Below are 16214 nucleotides of genomic sequence, written 5' to 3' on the forward strand. Positions count from 1 at the left end.
TGGCATTTTACTTTTATGTAGGCCTGGGCGAAGTTCGCACAATTCTGCTAAGTTTCAAAAAAACTCAGTCAAGCTATGTGGAATTCCGCGAGTGGCAGAGTGTGTTACCTCGCGCCGTTCACACTGATTTTTAGCGCCAGGTGTTTGTCCCATGCTGTAAAATCAGCACGAATGGCATCACGTGCAATGCAAGAGGGCGTTGCTTCTTTCTGCCGCTCGAGTAGAAGTTCTACTCAAGTGGCTCATCCTTAACGCGAACACTTGCGTTGAGAAATCTCGCTGGGAAGTGGTCTAGCATTTGATTTTCCTCACTCTTGCTTGCCAATTTACCATTGGGAGCGCACGCGAGGAAAACCTCTGCCCGCTACGTGGAGCGGAGTTTTTCAGAACTCTGCGAGCTGCGCGGAGTGTGAAAAACTCTACAAACTCCGCGAATGGAGAGGAGTTCACCGCCCAGGCCTACTTTTATGCCGCATTGACAGGGTTTACACAGTTGTGAGCTCAAAGTCAGCTATGCCAGTTGGTGTTTGCCAATCGAAAGCAATATTTAGGGCTAGACCATATACAGCGAGACGGAATGGCGGAATCGCAAAGAAAAATGGACTTTCCAATAATAAGAAATGTAAGAACATTAAGTTTAAAGAGCGATAATGGGTAGTTCATGTGCTTCGTCAATGGAGAAACATATTATGAATAGATCGTTATTTTACTGGGGCTCAATTGTGCAAGCATATTTACTTCTACACACTTGTAAAACATGCACATATTTACTTATATTAAAATGTATATCATCTCCCACCATCTTCCGTTCGTTCTTTCTCGCATCATGAACACAAACAAATGCGTAGGTATGACTAGCTATATGTTGTAATTGCACTGTGGCAGTGCATGTAGATTAGACCAGGCCCCCGGTAATTCCCAAGCATAACATGAGATTGCAGAGAGGCAGCACCTGCAGTACCAGCGCTTGCTGCTCGCCTTCAGCAAAGGGAAAAGGAGACGCCAGTGGGACCAACGCCGGTTGAGAGCCGGGGGCAGCTCGTGAAAGACCGTAGGACTGGTGGCACCCCTCCTCCCTGCTCCCCTTGCACCCCATTCCACGCGCACTCTGATCTTCCAAACCATTACCTACAAATGCAGCATGCGACGACGCCTGGGCGGTGTGTAGAGCTCCCTGCTGGAGAGGGAGGGGGAGGTGGGAGGGGTTGGCCGATCCTGTCGTACAGTGGAGTGGGTTGGTCCCGGAAATGCTGCGATAGAGAAAAAAGAGGGAGTTGTGACTAGAAGAGTGGGGAGGCTATTGATCGTCCTCTCTCCGCCCTTTCCTCTCCGTCTCCTCCCGGCTACCCGGGCTCAGAGAAGTCACAGCCCCTCTCTCGGTGTGCCGAGTCCCTCTCTCAGGCGCTGCTGTCGGTTCCAGGGCTCCGTTCCTCCCGCCTCCCTCGGCCGCTCCCATCCATCCTCGGTGCCCTTGAGCTCCGTCCCCACACATGGAGCCAGCCTGAGCCTGACACGCCGCGAGGAGAGGGTCTACCGGGGCCGATAGAGATTCGCTGCTGAGTCCCTGTCGTGGGATAGCTGAGGGGAGGCTGGAGCCGGGTCTCCCTCAGTAGCTGCGTCCAGGAAGTGAAGACACCGGTACGTGTATGTTTTGTGTGTTTCCTGTCTCTCTGTAGAGGATGCGGTGGGAGCTGTCCGGTGGCTCCGGTGCTGAAATCCCTTTCTCGGTGCTCCAGCTACAGAGGTGGCAGGAAAAGGCTGCGTCCTGTAGCCGGCAGTTGTCCCCTCAGTCCGGCGTACAAGGGTTTTGGTGACTGGGGGATGCTTTACTCCTTTATTTAACGTAGCTGAGCGTTGATTCTGCAGAATGCGCAATGTTGCTCAGGAAAAGTCAATCGGCTGAGTTCCTGGAAATCTTTCTAAGCATGCATTCGCTGTCGCACCGCTGCTCGTGCAATTTCTACCATAAAGAACTTTGTTTACGACCAGCTGCTTTCAAAGTGAGTGTGCAAAATGGCAGCTTAAATATACATCATGTCATGTTGCTTCTCAACGCATATCTGATAGCATGATGCAGCCAGCCTTCATTGCCTAAAATAACTGCTGTGTGCTCCGAGGAGAGTGCCGCTTCTAATGTACTCTGAGTTGTTTTCCTTAAGTGAGTACCGATGTCGAGGTGCCAGCAGAGGGAGGCAGATCGCCTCACCTCCTTTTTTACCCATACTGGAGTTCAACACCTTCCACCAAGGCGGACATTGCGGGGCTCTTCCACCACGCACGGGGGTCCAAACAGACTCGTTTCTCACTTTACAATGTCCACTTACGAGACAAGGCTTTCCCCACCCCAGGCGGTGTTACTACTGCTGTAATATATTTAGTGCAGCCACTGTGTTTTTTTCTTCAGCACTTTTTCGTTGCTAGCGCTGCGAGTACCAAAGCCTCTCTAATCTGTGTTACGACTCCGCATTGTACAAGTTACCCCTGCAATGTCCTATACATTTTTCACTGCAGCACATTTCCGCCAGCACCGCAGTTGCTAAGGTTTTACAGGGAACCCCCCTCCGGCAGTGTAGCGGTTTGTATTGTGGCTGACACCGGAGGGACGAGCAGCGCGTGTCACTCTCTCACTTCAGGAAGCCGCAGGGACGGTGGGAGCACAATGCCATCTCCACAGGCGCCTCTGTGCCAGCAGCGGCTGCCGCATGTATCGCACTCGCAGGACTGGAGCGCTTCACCTTGAGATGCCCCTCGCCCGTGCCCCGCCTCCTGCCGTGTAAACTCCCTCCCTCCGCACCCTCTCCGCGCGTGCAGCATACACCGTATGTGTGAATGAAGCAGAAAGAGAAGGCTGGCTTTTAAGGGGGTGTCCACGCTTTCACATCCTCGTGAATTAAAGAGGTCATTGAGTTGAACCTGCAAGGTCACAGTGTCACCATTTGCCAAACGCGCGCGAGTCTGTGAATGAACCGTTTGGCCGGGGTCTCATCAAACTCCACGCTCGTTTCAACATGTTTTGACCTTTTTTAACAGACTCAGAGATGTCATTGTGTCTGGTTCGCAAACGATATCCTTGACTTTCCATTCACACCTAGCGTCCAGTCTATCCACGTGCATGGTTAATTTGCAGTTCGAGGCACACAACATGTGGCCAAACTCACACCGAGGCTTCCAATGCACCACCGAGCTCGCAAAGGTGGAGCAAACACAAACAGTGCACGTTTTCACCCCCTCCCCAACATTTTTAATGAACCGGCTCAGTTTGAACACGGCTAGCGTGCTTTGGTATTACTCGGGACAGCGAGGCAAAGCGCGCCTTTCTATGTCCCGAACAAGGAAATAGTTTTACAAAACCCGCTGCCAAAGGCTTCTGAACGGAGGCGCCGACGCAAAGCGCGGAGAGAGAAATGAGGTGAAAGCATGCTGTTGCGGTGGTCTGACATGTGCCCTTTGTGTGTTTGTTTGTTAGGGGCTGCACCCCCAGAACCCCAGCTCCAGCGCACCTGCATGTGACACCGGTGAATTCTTACTGAGAGACAGGAATCAGAAGCCATCACCATGGATTTTGTTATGAAGCAAGCGTTGGGGGGTAAGTGCATTGTTTAATGTGGTATGTAACAGATTTGTACATGAAACCCCATCGTGCCATGGTGTACGTGAGCCTACCTCCCGTGCATGCAGATGCTCTGCATACGAACAAACGGGAATGCACAGCTGAGGTCATCTGCAGTGTGGGCTGCATAGACACGCCCTGGGCACTGTATGAACAAACAGGAGGGAGGAGTACCGTGCAACGCGTTCATGCCACCCATAGAACAACATACTGCCTCTCCAGACATCTTTCAAACACCTGCGCGCCCCTCGCGTGCACACGTTCACACCTCACCGCCTTGAGGCACGAGGTACACATGATGTCTCCAAACTTTCTTCATGCAAAGATTGCAAGGTCTCCCTGCTAGCAGTGGGCACCCACTGATTCTGGGTGCTCCAACCCTTAAGGGGGGCTAGTCAGTCCAAGCTCAAAGAATCTCTGTGAGATATGGGAGACTCCGGGGCTCTCGTCACATTCTGTATGTGTACATGTATAGCGCAAAACTCACCGGGGGGGGTATCCTGGCACTGAAGCAGTAGCTGGATGTGATGAGTATGGGCCGGGGCTGGGTGAAGAGACAGGTTTGCAGTTTCTTCTGGAATTCAAGAACTGAGAAAGGCGACTCCATCATTTTACATTGTGTCACTGGGTTCCCTTCATGCTGCAAACACTACCAACCCCAATCACCCCCCAGACAGAGCATAAGCCAACTACCAGCATTTCACCAACCAGTCCTCTGTCAGATTGAGTGCTAAAGATTCGGACAATCTGCAAATATTCATAAAAACACACAGAGAACAGCATTACCAGGTGAGCCCACCTCATTGCTAGGAGCGTGCACGGAGCGTGCAGTGACTGCCGAGAGCCAGAGAGTGGCAACGCAGAGCTCTGCAGGTGCTGGCGCTGTGCTCTGCTCTGTCTCGCGAGACTTCCCTCCCACCCCATCCTCAGCTCACCAGAGCGAAGCAGGGGTTGTGGAGATATGAAGAACGGTCAAATCTGATACACAAATGACTTGTTGCAAGGACAGTTTGGTGGCTCTGTGACGGCAGGTGCCTGTCCAGCATTAATGCACAACCCAAGTGCTGTGTGCAGTTTCCAAATCTGAACACCGTCCTTAGCACTGCATGCACAAACACGAACACAGCAGCCACACCACTGCACCAGTTCACGGTGTAAGTCTTTTCAGGTGCGCTTATGTGAATAGAAGAACCATTTATCTCGACCCCCGTTATTAAGCAGCTATTACCACTTACCACTTTTGTTGTTGTTGTAATGTTTGTCACCATTGCTCCTTATATTTCGGTGAGGGGTGGTGAGGAACACTCACTAACCCTTATAGGCCCCTACCCCCCGGATCCCCCCCCACCTCCCACACAAATGTCTGAGAAAGTCACATCTGGTGCAAACCACTGAAAACAATTAGTGTTTTGTTTTTTAAGATTATTGTTTTTTGTTTTTTATAATGGGGTGGAGATTTTTACATAATGGCTCTTCAATTAACAACACAATTAGTCAATTACGTTGAACCTCTGGAACCTCTTAGAGGAGGACAGCTTCAGGTCTGAGATCAACCTGGTGGCCACTCGTTCTCTTTGAGAGTGTTTTGTGCAGAGGTCGATCACCACCTTACATTTTAGGGGGCAGATTTATGTTAACTGGCGCATCCCTGCATGTCAGCAGGGATGCGCCAATTATTATGCGCCACAGCTGCGCCACCATGGATGCGCCGCATTTATAATGCGGCGCACCATGGGGCAAAAACGGCACAGATGCGTGACGCATCTGTGCCGTAAAAGTGGCGCATTGCTGGAGTTGCGTCGCAAGCGCGACGCAGCTCCAGCAATGTTCTGGGGGGCCCTATCTGTACAATGCTGCGTCAATCCTTACGCCTGCTTCAAGCAGGCGCAGGGTTTTGACGCAGCATGGACCTAAAAGTGACTAAGTGAAATCTTGTAGATTTCACTCAGCCACTTTTAGGAGGCGTTCCTGCGCCGGAACGCCCCCACCTGCCCTGGAACGCCTACATGTGGCGCAGGGCTTTACAACGTGACCCATCGCCCAGATGCGTCACGCTGTAAATACCCCGCACCATGGCGCAGGATTTGCGCCGCTACTGCGTCACAAAAGTGACGCAACGGCGGCGCAAAAGTGGCGCAAGTGCAACTTAAATCTGCCCCAATGTTTGCAATTATTAATACAAAAATACAAAAGTATTAATACAAAAAGTAGAAAGTGCTTAGCATTGAACCAAATCTGTTAGCACCAATGACCTTGTAAAGGTGAACCGTAATCAGGTGGCTTTTTGATGACATTTGATAATGAAATATTCAAGGCCACAGTATGGAAAGATGGCAGCATTGTTTGGGAGCTGAAATGTAGGGTTGAACCTGCAGAATAAGATACACCTAGATCTCAATACTATTCTTCAGCTGATGATATAATTAGGGCGACGTTAAATTAAAATGGCCACCTTTGATGCCCTTAGCGTCGATTCCCTCCCCCCCCCCCTTTAAATATCCCCCCAGCAGCGCTTTGCTCTCGCTGCGCACCGAGTGATGGATGCGCGGACCCAGATCTGCTGATTCCAGGAATATGCTGCAGAAGGCGAAATAGGATTCATGCCATTAACCCGCCCACGCGTTGGGCCATTTGTCAGGCCCCCTTGTCCGGGACACCGCTATATCAATAACGAAATGATTAAAACCCACTGAAGTGTGGGTGAAATGATTATGCCATTTGGAAAATTGAAACGTGTCAATGATTTCATATGAGAAGAGACCCAAGGACGGAAAGACGGAGTTGGGATGCAAATTCCTGACACTGCCAAGGACAGAGTGGGGGCCTGCTGGGAAAATCTAGTGTTTCCTGCAGAAGCAGCAGGTACCATTTGTTTAGGAAACGTTCCGGTTCAGGGTCATATCTGGAATGTAAATGTAAATGTGCATATATAGCGCATAGCTACCCCGGTTCAGGGTTTCCAGGCACTGTACTCATACCGCTAGGGAACCCTTCCTGGCTTTTTCCCTGTGAAATGTCCACTCCTGGGCATCCCCAGGGTGAAGCCAGGCATCCCAGTGCTGTTGGGGCCGTTGTGGAGATTAAGCAAGCTATTGCCCAGAGTTGCAGCGTGGACCCATGATTAGAATAGGCACTGAGGCGAGAATATCCGGTCCACGGAATTTATAGCCCGAGACCCTGCCGTGACGGGAATCGAACCCTGGTCCCAGACCAGTGCTCTGCATCGAGGTCTGCTGCTCTAACCATTGAGCCACACTTCTCCACAGATGCATGAGGTCAATATACATTTACTCATAGCTAGAAAGAATCACAGCGCTGCCTTCGATCGAAGGAATGCTCCTTCTGTGGTCCCAGTTGTGCAGCTGCCTGTGTCACCACCAGGGGGCCAGGCCTGCTGCCTTTGAAGAGGCCCTGCAGTACACTGCCCATTCGGCCACGCTAGCATTTCCCTGGTTGACTTAGGGCTAGGCGGCTGCTTCCAGAGCTGCCTGGGCCTCCTGCAGGGTGGGGCTGCCTCCAACATTTTTGCCCCTGCTGATTTTGTTTTCCTACCCATTTAGTCCCTGCTTTAATGCAGACGTCACTCTTTTTTAACATGCATTTTATGGCATCGTGAGGTAAAGCACAAGGCCTGCTGCAATCGACCATGCAGCAATATTGTGGCATTTTGTAGACGCAGGAGGCGCTGTGTGGAATGTTTCCTCAGGACAATTTTCTCTATATTGACTTGTTTGAAATGAGGTGCATTTAACTTTTTTTCTTTTAGCAAAACGACTGCCATTTCCGTGTTTATGGTTTTAATCTGCTTGTTTCTCTGAACTGCAGGGGAAGATTAATAATTTATTTTAGGACAGTGCTTGCTCGAAAAAAAGCAATGAACCGGGGTTTTCCTGTCATGTGCATGGGTAATCTATATAACAATTGTGGGGGGCTTAGTTTGCCCCACAGTTGCAGACTGCCCCATGTACCCACAGGGTCCCTGCAGATGGGGTTGAACAAGCAGCTAGCTGGCCTGCATGTTTCAACCAACCACTCACGGAGTTGCATCGTGGTATAGGGGTTGATCACCCCCAGGTGACCGACTTCCCTGCTAAATAAACACAAAAACAGACAAAGGGCACAAAGTACCACCCTGTTTCAATTTTAGGCGGTTTTGCGAAACCTACCTGGTTGGAGTTTCACAGGATACCATCTTCTTAAAGCAGCCACTGTCCAGGCCAGGAGGGGCGGATGTTGAATTTCAATGATATAAGAAGTTTAAGGAAATTCTCAAATCTTTAATTAACTGTCTATACTGACATTCAGAAAAATATGTCTATTTTCATGGGGCATAAAAATACCAAATGATCATGATGTAAAGTTTTCATCTTCAAGTTTTTTTTTCTCCAACCAAGTGGGACAGGGGCACCACAGGGATGACATTAGAACTTTAACATTCTTTTATTTTCTTTCTGACTGCACACTTGATTACATTATTATAGTCTGTTTTCTGTGTCCATAGTGCTGCCCTGTGGTTTCCGCGGGGTTAAAGCAACAAGGAAAAATTGCAGCACCCTGCTGAGGCCAGCCCCCAAGGGCCAACTGCAAATCTAAATTAATTGAAAATCTGGGTGATTTGAAGTATGTTCAAACTATTTTACCCGGTTCTGCCTTAACCATTAGCTGCATAGCAACAATGCAAACCCTTTTACACATGAAGAGTATAACATTTTCTTACCTCATTATTAATAGATGCCTTCTATAGAATTCTCAACAGAACTTGTTTCTTTTTATATCAAGTCTGCAAGTCAGTGCTTAATTTGAGTAGTTGGTATCCAGTGCTGGGCACCGGCACATCATTTTCAACACTGGCCCTTGTGACTGTCTGCCACAAGGTGGCGCTGCCTGACTGGTTTAGAGATGACCACAACAAAAGTAAATTATTAATTCAATGTACATTAAAAATGACTATCACTTGCTGCCCGAGTCATTTTTATAGCTTTAGGGGCATTGAGTAGTCCAAATTGTCACACTTGTAAGAGTGTGATGGTTAGCAGTTGTGTTGTTACTACCATTAGTAGCATGGCAGGGTCAGTGTGTGGTGCAAGCTACAGATGCCTTCTGACAAGACAATTTTTTTACAAATTAACCATTCCTCACAGTGTCAAGTTCTATGCTATTACCAGCACAGTTTTGCCCACTGACTGACAGACTTACTGACTGACTGACTTACTCGCTCCCTCACTCCCTCACTCACTCACTCACTCACTCACTCACTCACTCACTCACTCACTCACTCACTCACTCACTCACTCACTCACTCACTCACTCACTCACTCACTCACTCACTCACTCACTCACTCACTCACATTTAGAATTCGGTAAACAGCTTGACACATACTAATATGATACAGGAAAATAACCAGATACATAGATGAAATCAATGTGATCTGAAGAGGAAGAGGAAAATATATGTCAGGATGGCTAAATCTTTGAAATATGTAACAACTATGTGGGGAATATAGATTGAGCTGGAATAAACCTCCACGTGTATTTGTGCAGTGAAGATACAAGCACCTGAAACTGTGTCTGTTTAAGCATTACACCCAATATGGGAATCTTGCTAATGCTTGTAACTTTCCTTTGTGACTTGTGTGCAGTTCCACCACAGCCTCCACTCTCACTCACACAGAGGTGTATCATTAGTTCTTTCTAGATAGCCTGCACTGATTACAGGGATTTCAAACAGACGGATAAAGTCTATACACTACTCATAAATTCACATTGTTTTCTTTAATACAATCTAACTTGGCAGTTTTCATGTATCAGTGGAGGCAGCAGCAAAATCATCACATCCAAGAAAAATGTCAAAAGGAAGAGACAAAAATGTGTTAGGAATTAACAGAAAGAGGGACTAAGATGACCACGAGGCTGAGCAGTTACAAATGTCTGCTTATTAAAAATGTATACACTGAGCCCTAAGGGTTCAATAGAGAAAATAGGCCATACAAGATGGAGAAGGAAAATGATGACAAAAAGTAACTAAGGATCAAGTACTTTGGTAGTATCCATGGTAACTGATGAAATCACAGACGAAACTGAAGACACAACACCTCAGGAAACTCTTGAAAGAACAGTTTTCCAGCAGGCACTATTATTAGGATGAAGTTGCTGTATTCGCCAGATATATCACAGGTGCAATTGCAATTCCTGTCAAAATTATTGTTTTTGCCAGAAAGCATTTCATTTTTACGTCGGGCCTACAGCCAGTGCACATGTGCTGCTCTGTGAGACTTATTGTAGAGGAGTAGAGAATAGACGCCCGCCCACTCTCCGCCCCTATTTGCCATTGGTTGGTGTCATTGTCCGTCCTAAATGCTGGCTTCTGATTCGTCAATAGGCTTGTTAGTCCCTCCTTAGTACCGCCTCCTCTTCATTTGTCACTTCTCATGGCGACCCGCCCCTTTACTTCAGTTGTTACAGGGTACGCGTTATTTAGAGTGTGAGCACTATTTTCTTTAATGAGGTTCTCCTACTGCAGGCACAACATGCTTTGGTGCTTTCTTTACTACCCCCTCCCTCCAATTGTCGTGCCTTCTTCCCCCTCTGTCCCGTTGTCCTTGCCTTCTCCCCCCTGCCAGCCCGCTTGTTGTCCGTGCCCTCTCCACCCCACCCTCCTGTTGTCCGTGCCTTTCCCCCGCCCTCCCTCCTGTTGTCCGTGATGCCTACCATTTGCAATGCAATAGGTCTTGCATAAATGCAAGATCTATTGCATTCACAAATGATTGTTCTACAATATGAGTTGACTGTTCTTCCTCCACTGCGAAAGGCATAGAGCACAAGGAGGTAGAAAATAAGAACAAACATGCCTGCAAAGTTTCTTTGACTCTTGATGCAGGCTCACCATTGATCTGCCAGTCGTCTCCCGGTGAAGAGGAACAGGACAGTGAAATAGACCTTTTTTTAAGTTATCACCGTTGTTACCAAAAGTTCATGAATCTCAGCCAATTTCTGGGTTCATGCCTGTGAATTATAACCAAAAGCAACTCATCCACCATAAACTGTGATAGACATGACCCCTGACAGAAGGTTTGGGTGACAGACCGAAACTCATACTGTTCCCAATAAATCATAATTTATTTTATACAACAACAGGGATGAAGTAGATATCAATATTACACTTTTGCAGCTGCAAGATGTGCTTAAGGTGAGGGAAGACATATTTTCCTTAGAATATTTGTTGGCTGAAACAAAACATTAAGAAGACAGCAGGAAAACACTGAGCCTAAAAAAAATCACACTATCTTGAAGGTCTGCAGTAAAAATGGCCATACTATCACAGGTGAAACTATTTCCCTTTTATTTTTGTAGAACTTGGAGAGTCTCTTATTGTTGGAATTTGCAGTCTTGCCTCAGAAGATGAAAGGTTGTCGATGTAACTCACACAGAAAACAAAGCAGATATTGTATTGTAACATCATTTAATTGTAGATATAGAGGGACAGACATGGTACGGCTACTTTGCTGTCACTGCCTAGAGCACAAACTTTGCATCTTATGTTGTTGCAGCCTGCATACATGTGCGGCTAAAAGCAAGAGCTTAAGCTGCAGATGAACCCTCGAGGTGGAGGGGTCACTGAGCTGCGACCGACCTGCGAGTTGGGCTGAGACCGCAGACCGGAAAAGTAAAGAAAATGCCTTCAGAGGGCTGCCGCATTGGTGAATGGGGCTGCTTGTCCCTCCGTGCCCTCCATTGCCAGTGAGGTGGGTGGCCTTGTGCGGACAACCCCTCTAGTTGGGGGTCACCAAGCTGCATCTGGCCTGCGTGCTGGGCAGGAACCGCAGATCGGAAAGGAAGGAGCCACCCTCCGAAGGGCTACTGCATTTACGAGTGAAGCCATTAGTTCCCCCATGCCCTGCATTGCCAGCAGAGAGCACCGAGCAGGTGTTGGGGCCCCCGGCGAATGTGTATGTCAGGGAGTGAGGCCTGTTGGCCAGGAAGCGTGATGAAACTGCAGTAGTGAATCATCTTGGCGTGACTGCCCATTGAGCCATAATCAACCTGGACACACAGGAACAGGTGCTACATACACAACGGTGGTCAGCAGCGGTTCCCTGGTGGCAACTAGCTCCTTTACCGTGACTGTGGTGTGACCCCGCCCCCGGGCGTTTGTGGTGAGTGCACCCCTGGGATTAGCCTTGCCTGTTTCACAATAGGATAGAACTGCACCCCACGTGGATGGCGGTGACTCGTATCCAGGTTTGGGGGTGCCGGCCTCCGTCCACTGAGGGATCAACATTGGGTGCAAGTCCGAATTTCTGCCTTGCCCTAGATCCCGGGACACAGAGTGGGTTCTGCCTTGGGGCTCACTGGCTGCTGAGTTCAGGTCCTGCAGTGCAGACCACGTGAATCGTAGAGCCCGACGGTCTGCAGACAGAGTGGAAGGTTCCTCATGTACAGATACCCCAGAGACTGAAGAGGCTCCAGATGAATGGCTGGTGAGATCCCCTGCAGCTAAATTCATCTATCACATTTATAAGCCTTTGTCTTCGAGGCTTTGTGGTGTAGCTGGTCAACATGGGAAAGGATAAACCGGTTGGGGATCCCAATCCCACAAAATAGTACAATACACGGTGTCAGGGGCGTGGTTCCCAAGAGGGGTGCCGGAAGCCTGCCCAGCTCTAGGAACAGGGAGAGCAGATGCAGGGCACTACCAACATTCTAGAAGCGATAAAAGGATTCCGAATCGCATTCAAAACTAAAATGGACTCAATGGCCATGGATATTAACCATCTACACCTAGACCTCAGGAAAGAGGTGGAGAGAGTCATGACCGTGGAGGGGGAGGTGGCTACACTCCGTTCAAAGGTGAAGGAACTACAAACAACAGTGGCAGACCTGAAATGCAGTGCAGCCCATTTTGAAGGGCTCCAAGAAGACTCGGAAGGTCACTCTAGGTGGAACAAACTTAGAATACTGGGCTTCCCAGAGCACGCTGACAATTCCCCAACTGAACTATTCCTGGAGGACTGGATACCCGCTGCGATCCCTGAGATAGTCTCACTAAATCTTTATAATAGACAGGGCGCATAGAACCCTGGGACCGGGAGCACATCCAGGAGCATCACGGAGAGCAATAATAGCTTGGTTGTTCAATCACCGGGACAGAGACATAATACTACAATATGTCAGATCACACGGCCCACACTATATGAAGGTGAGGAAATTCAGAAACATCCAGACTACATAAAAAAAGAGTGCAAGACCTCTGCAAAGTTTTCCTGGCCATCAAGCGTAGGATGAGGGATCACAGCATCAAGTACAGCCTGATCTTGCCCACCCATCTGTGTGTCCAACATGAAGGCAGGGACCACTTCTTCAAGATACCGCAGGAGGCTGCGGGCCAGATGGACTTCCTGGATCTGTGCGGGGGAAACAATTCAAGGAATGGCGTAAACAGCGGGGCTGGGGCAATCGGTGCCCGGATAGCCAAAGAGAAACAGCCCCCCAACAGTGAGGGACACCTCAGGTATAGACTTTAGAATGGATACTAGTGGCAGAAGATGGAACTTTTAGGACTGAATCGCTTTCACTGGTGACTCAGAACCCCTTTACTGCTTTAAGCCAGCTGTCTGAATCTGCTGAACAGGAGATGTTAATGGGTTGAGCACCTCAATGAGCAGTCCTTTATACAGGAGATATGGGATCGCATGTGGAGCTGGGACATGCACAGGGGGCTCAGGAAAGGGAGATGTAATGTAGAAGAGCCAGGGCCAGAACAGGGCTCAAGAATATTTATAGCACTCACAGGACATAAATACTAAAGTCTAATATGCTGTGAAATGACACCTAATCTGGGTCAGAAGACTCTGGGGCCCAGACCTCTGTGAATGTGGTCCTAGGGTCTTGGTTAGAGTATAGACCTCAAAGGAAGTATTGCATTGAGTTATGTTTAGATTCTAAGGAGGAACTTTGAGGCGGGGTTTTCAACAAACCTCTTGACAGATGGTTGAATAAGAGGGATCTAGGGGCCACTGCCTGTGGGTGGAGGGGAGCTAAGGGAGATTTCCTCCAGGTTTCTGGAAACAAGTTTTTCTACTGTTGCTAGAGCTGATGATTTTGTTATTTGTACTGAATATGATTTCCCACACTGTTTACTATTACATGTTTGAAGGGGAAACTTTCATGCAGGGGGGCGCAGTGATTACTGACACTGGCGGGAGTCAGAGTTCACGAAGTAGGAACCTTAGATACACAATATGCCTGGGGAGACCAGAGGAATGTCTTATAAGTTCATAACACGGAATGTGAGGGTTCTGAACAATCCAACAAAACATAACAGAATAGTTACCTATCTTAGACTCTATGGGGTGGCAATAGCCTTCCTACAAGACACACATCTGTGGGGAGACTGTCTTAAGTCCCTGCAGAGGCGTGGCAGGGTAAGATTTTTGCCACATCCTATTCAGGATGTGCACAGGGAGCCCTGATATGGATAGCCCCGGTGATCCTGTTTCAAGCCATTAAGGTAGTTAGGGACACAGAGGGCAGATACATAATTCTAGAATGGACACTAGATGCACACCCCCTGTGCCTTATTAATATATACGCTCCTAATACAGATTTCCTGGTCTCAGTGCTCCGGGCTACGCAGGTAGCCCAAGTACAGAGATTGTCATGGCTGGTGACTTTATTTGTGCATTACATGGGGAGAAGGATTGGTCACCTCCTCGGTTGGGAATTAAGCCCCGCATAACGGCATCGCTATAACAGGTACAGCAAAGCCTGGGCCTGATTGATATATGGAGCCACTGTCACCCACACACTCCTACATACTTCTGTCACACCCCAGCCACATCCACTTATAGTCGTTTAGAATATTTTTTTATACCAATGACAGCTGCGCACCGGAACAGTGACATGCGGTACCTGTCCCTGTACATTTAGGACCACTCCCTTCTGCTGATGTCTTACTCCCTTGCTAGGCATCTCTCTAGGGTCCCTTTGTGGCAGCTGAACACTGAAACCCTGCTTGATCCAGTGTTTCAGGATACCCTAAATACGTCACTAATATTTTAACGAGAATTGGCCGGTACCAGAGCCGTAGAATGGGATATGATGAAGGTAGTTATCCGAGGGGTATGTTTGACGACTGCCGTGGGGGCCATTGCACCCTAGAGCTGGACTTAGCCAAACAAGAAAAAGTCTGGAAAGGGCTTTGCCCAAAGACGCAGCTGCTAGACAAGCCTGGAATTGACAGAAGCATAAACAATGTCAATTATGGGACCAGTTAGAAAAATATGACGAGAAAAAAGGTAGGCAGTGCTGGTACGTGGAAGGAGACAAAGCGGGTAGATTGTTAGCAAGGCTGATTAGATCAGAGTCAGCCCCACAGCTTATCCTTCCCATTAGGGACCGCGGTGGCCAAGTGGTCCATATGCAACATGCCATTAATTCTGTTTTTGCGGTTCATCTCCGTTATGTTTATGAATCTCCACAGCAGCCAGGTGGAGGTAGAGAGATAATGGAATATTTAGATTAACTTCCACTGCCGGTCATCTCTGGGGAAGACAAACAACTAATGGGGGCTCCTATTAATAAGGCAGGGCTTCAAACAGCCATACAGTTGATGGACATGACAAAGACGCCGGGAGGGGATGGCCTACTAACCGAATTCTATAAAACCGTTTCAAATATTTTATTAGATAGACTAGTTTGGGTGTTCGCTGAAGCATATGAACAATGAGAACTCCTCCCTGATTTCCATGATACTGAAACCGGGAAAGGATCCTCTCAAACCGGGATCGTATTGCCCCATATTGATGCTAAATTTCGACCTAAATCTCCTCAGTCATGTGCTGGCTCCCCACCTCCTGCGACTGATCCACTTGATCATTCCGGATTTATTCCTCATAGGAAAACCCAACGTAATCTGCGACGACTAGTCCACGTCATGAATGCCCCGGTCATTCAGGAGGGGAACTCTGCTCTATCTTTTTTAGATATTGAACAAGCCTTTGACTCCCTTAATTGGGAGTACATATGGAAGGTGCTAGACAAAGTGGGGCTGGAAACCCCTTACAAAAACTGGATCAAGTTATTGTACACAAACCCGAGAGCGAGAGTCTGCACGGGACGGTAAGTCTCAGAAGAAATAGTCCTCCAATGGGGAAAAAGGCAGGGGTGACACCTTTCACCACTGCTTTTTGCCATGACTATCGAACCCTTGACATGTAACCTCAGGCAGGCTCTCTAAGGTTGGGGAATACTGGCGGGCAATACTGAACACATACTTCCAATATAAGCAGACAATGTCATGGTCTTTCTCCGACAACCTAACATATCAGCCCGATCCTTCTAAATGTGATGTGGGGATTTTGGGAACTCTCATGGCTCCGGGTAAATGTCTCAAAATCGGCTCTGTTCTTATTGTGCCTACTGGCTAGTCATCTGGTGGAGCTTTTACCAGAAACAGGCCTACCATGGAAGATAGACAGTGTCAAATATTTATCAATATTGCCCGTCAGGGGAAATTATTTTTTGATCTTAATATGGGGAGGGTTCTTACAGGTTTGAAGCCTTCTATACCATTCTGGAACACCCTACAATTATCTCTAATGGGTAA

General features: G+C 48.2%; 1 protein-coding gene across 1 annotated transcript in view; it reads left to right on the forward strand.

Annotated features, from left to right (window-relative positions):
- The first annotated feature begins 1241 nt into the window (after nucleotides 1-1241).
- CPLX1 (complexin 1) overlaps nucleotides 1242-16214 on the forward strand; it is a 522128-nt gene continuing 507155 nt past the window's right edge. Inside the window, exons 1-2 of the mRNA XM_085641121.1 lie at nucleotides 1242-1638; nucleotides 3467-3586. Of these exons, the coding sequence (XP_085497247.1) occupies nucleotides 3556-3586 (31 nt within the window). The 5' untranslated portion in view covers nucleotides 1242-1638; nucleotides 3467-3555. The remainder of the gene's footprint in view (nucleotides 1639-3466; nucleotides 3587-16214) is intronic.

Source organism: Triturus cristatus, chromosome 2_2 (genome assembly GCF_964204655.1).
Source record: "Triturus cristatus chromosome 2_2, aTriCri1.1, whole genome shotgun sequence".
In the NCBI taxonomy this organism is placed as follows: domain Eukaryota; kingdom Metazoa; phylum Chordata; class Amphibia; order Caudata; family Salamandridae; genus Triturus; species Triturus cristatus.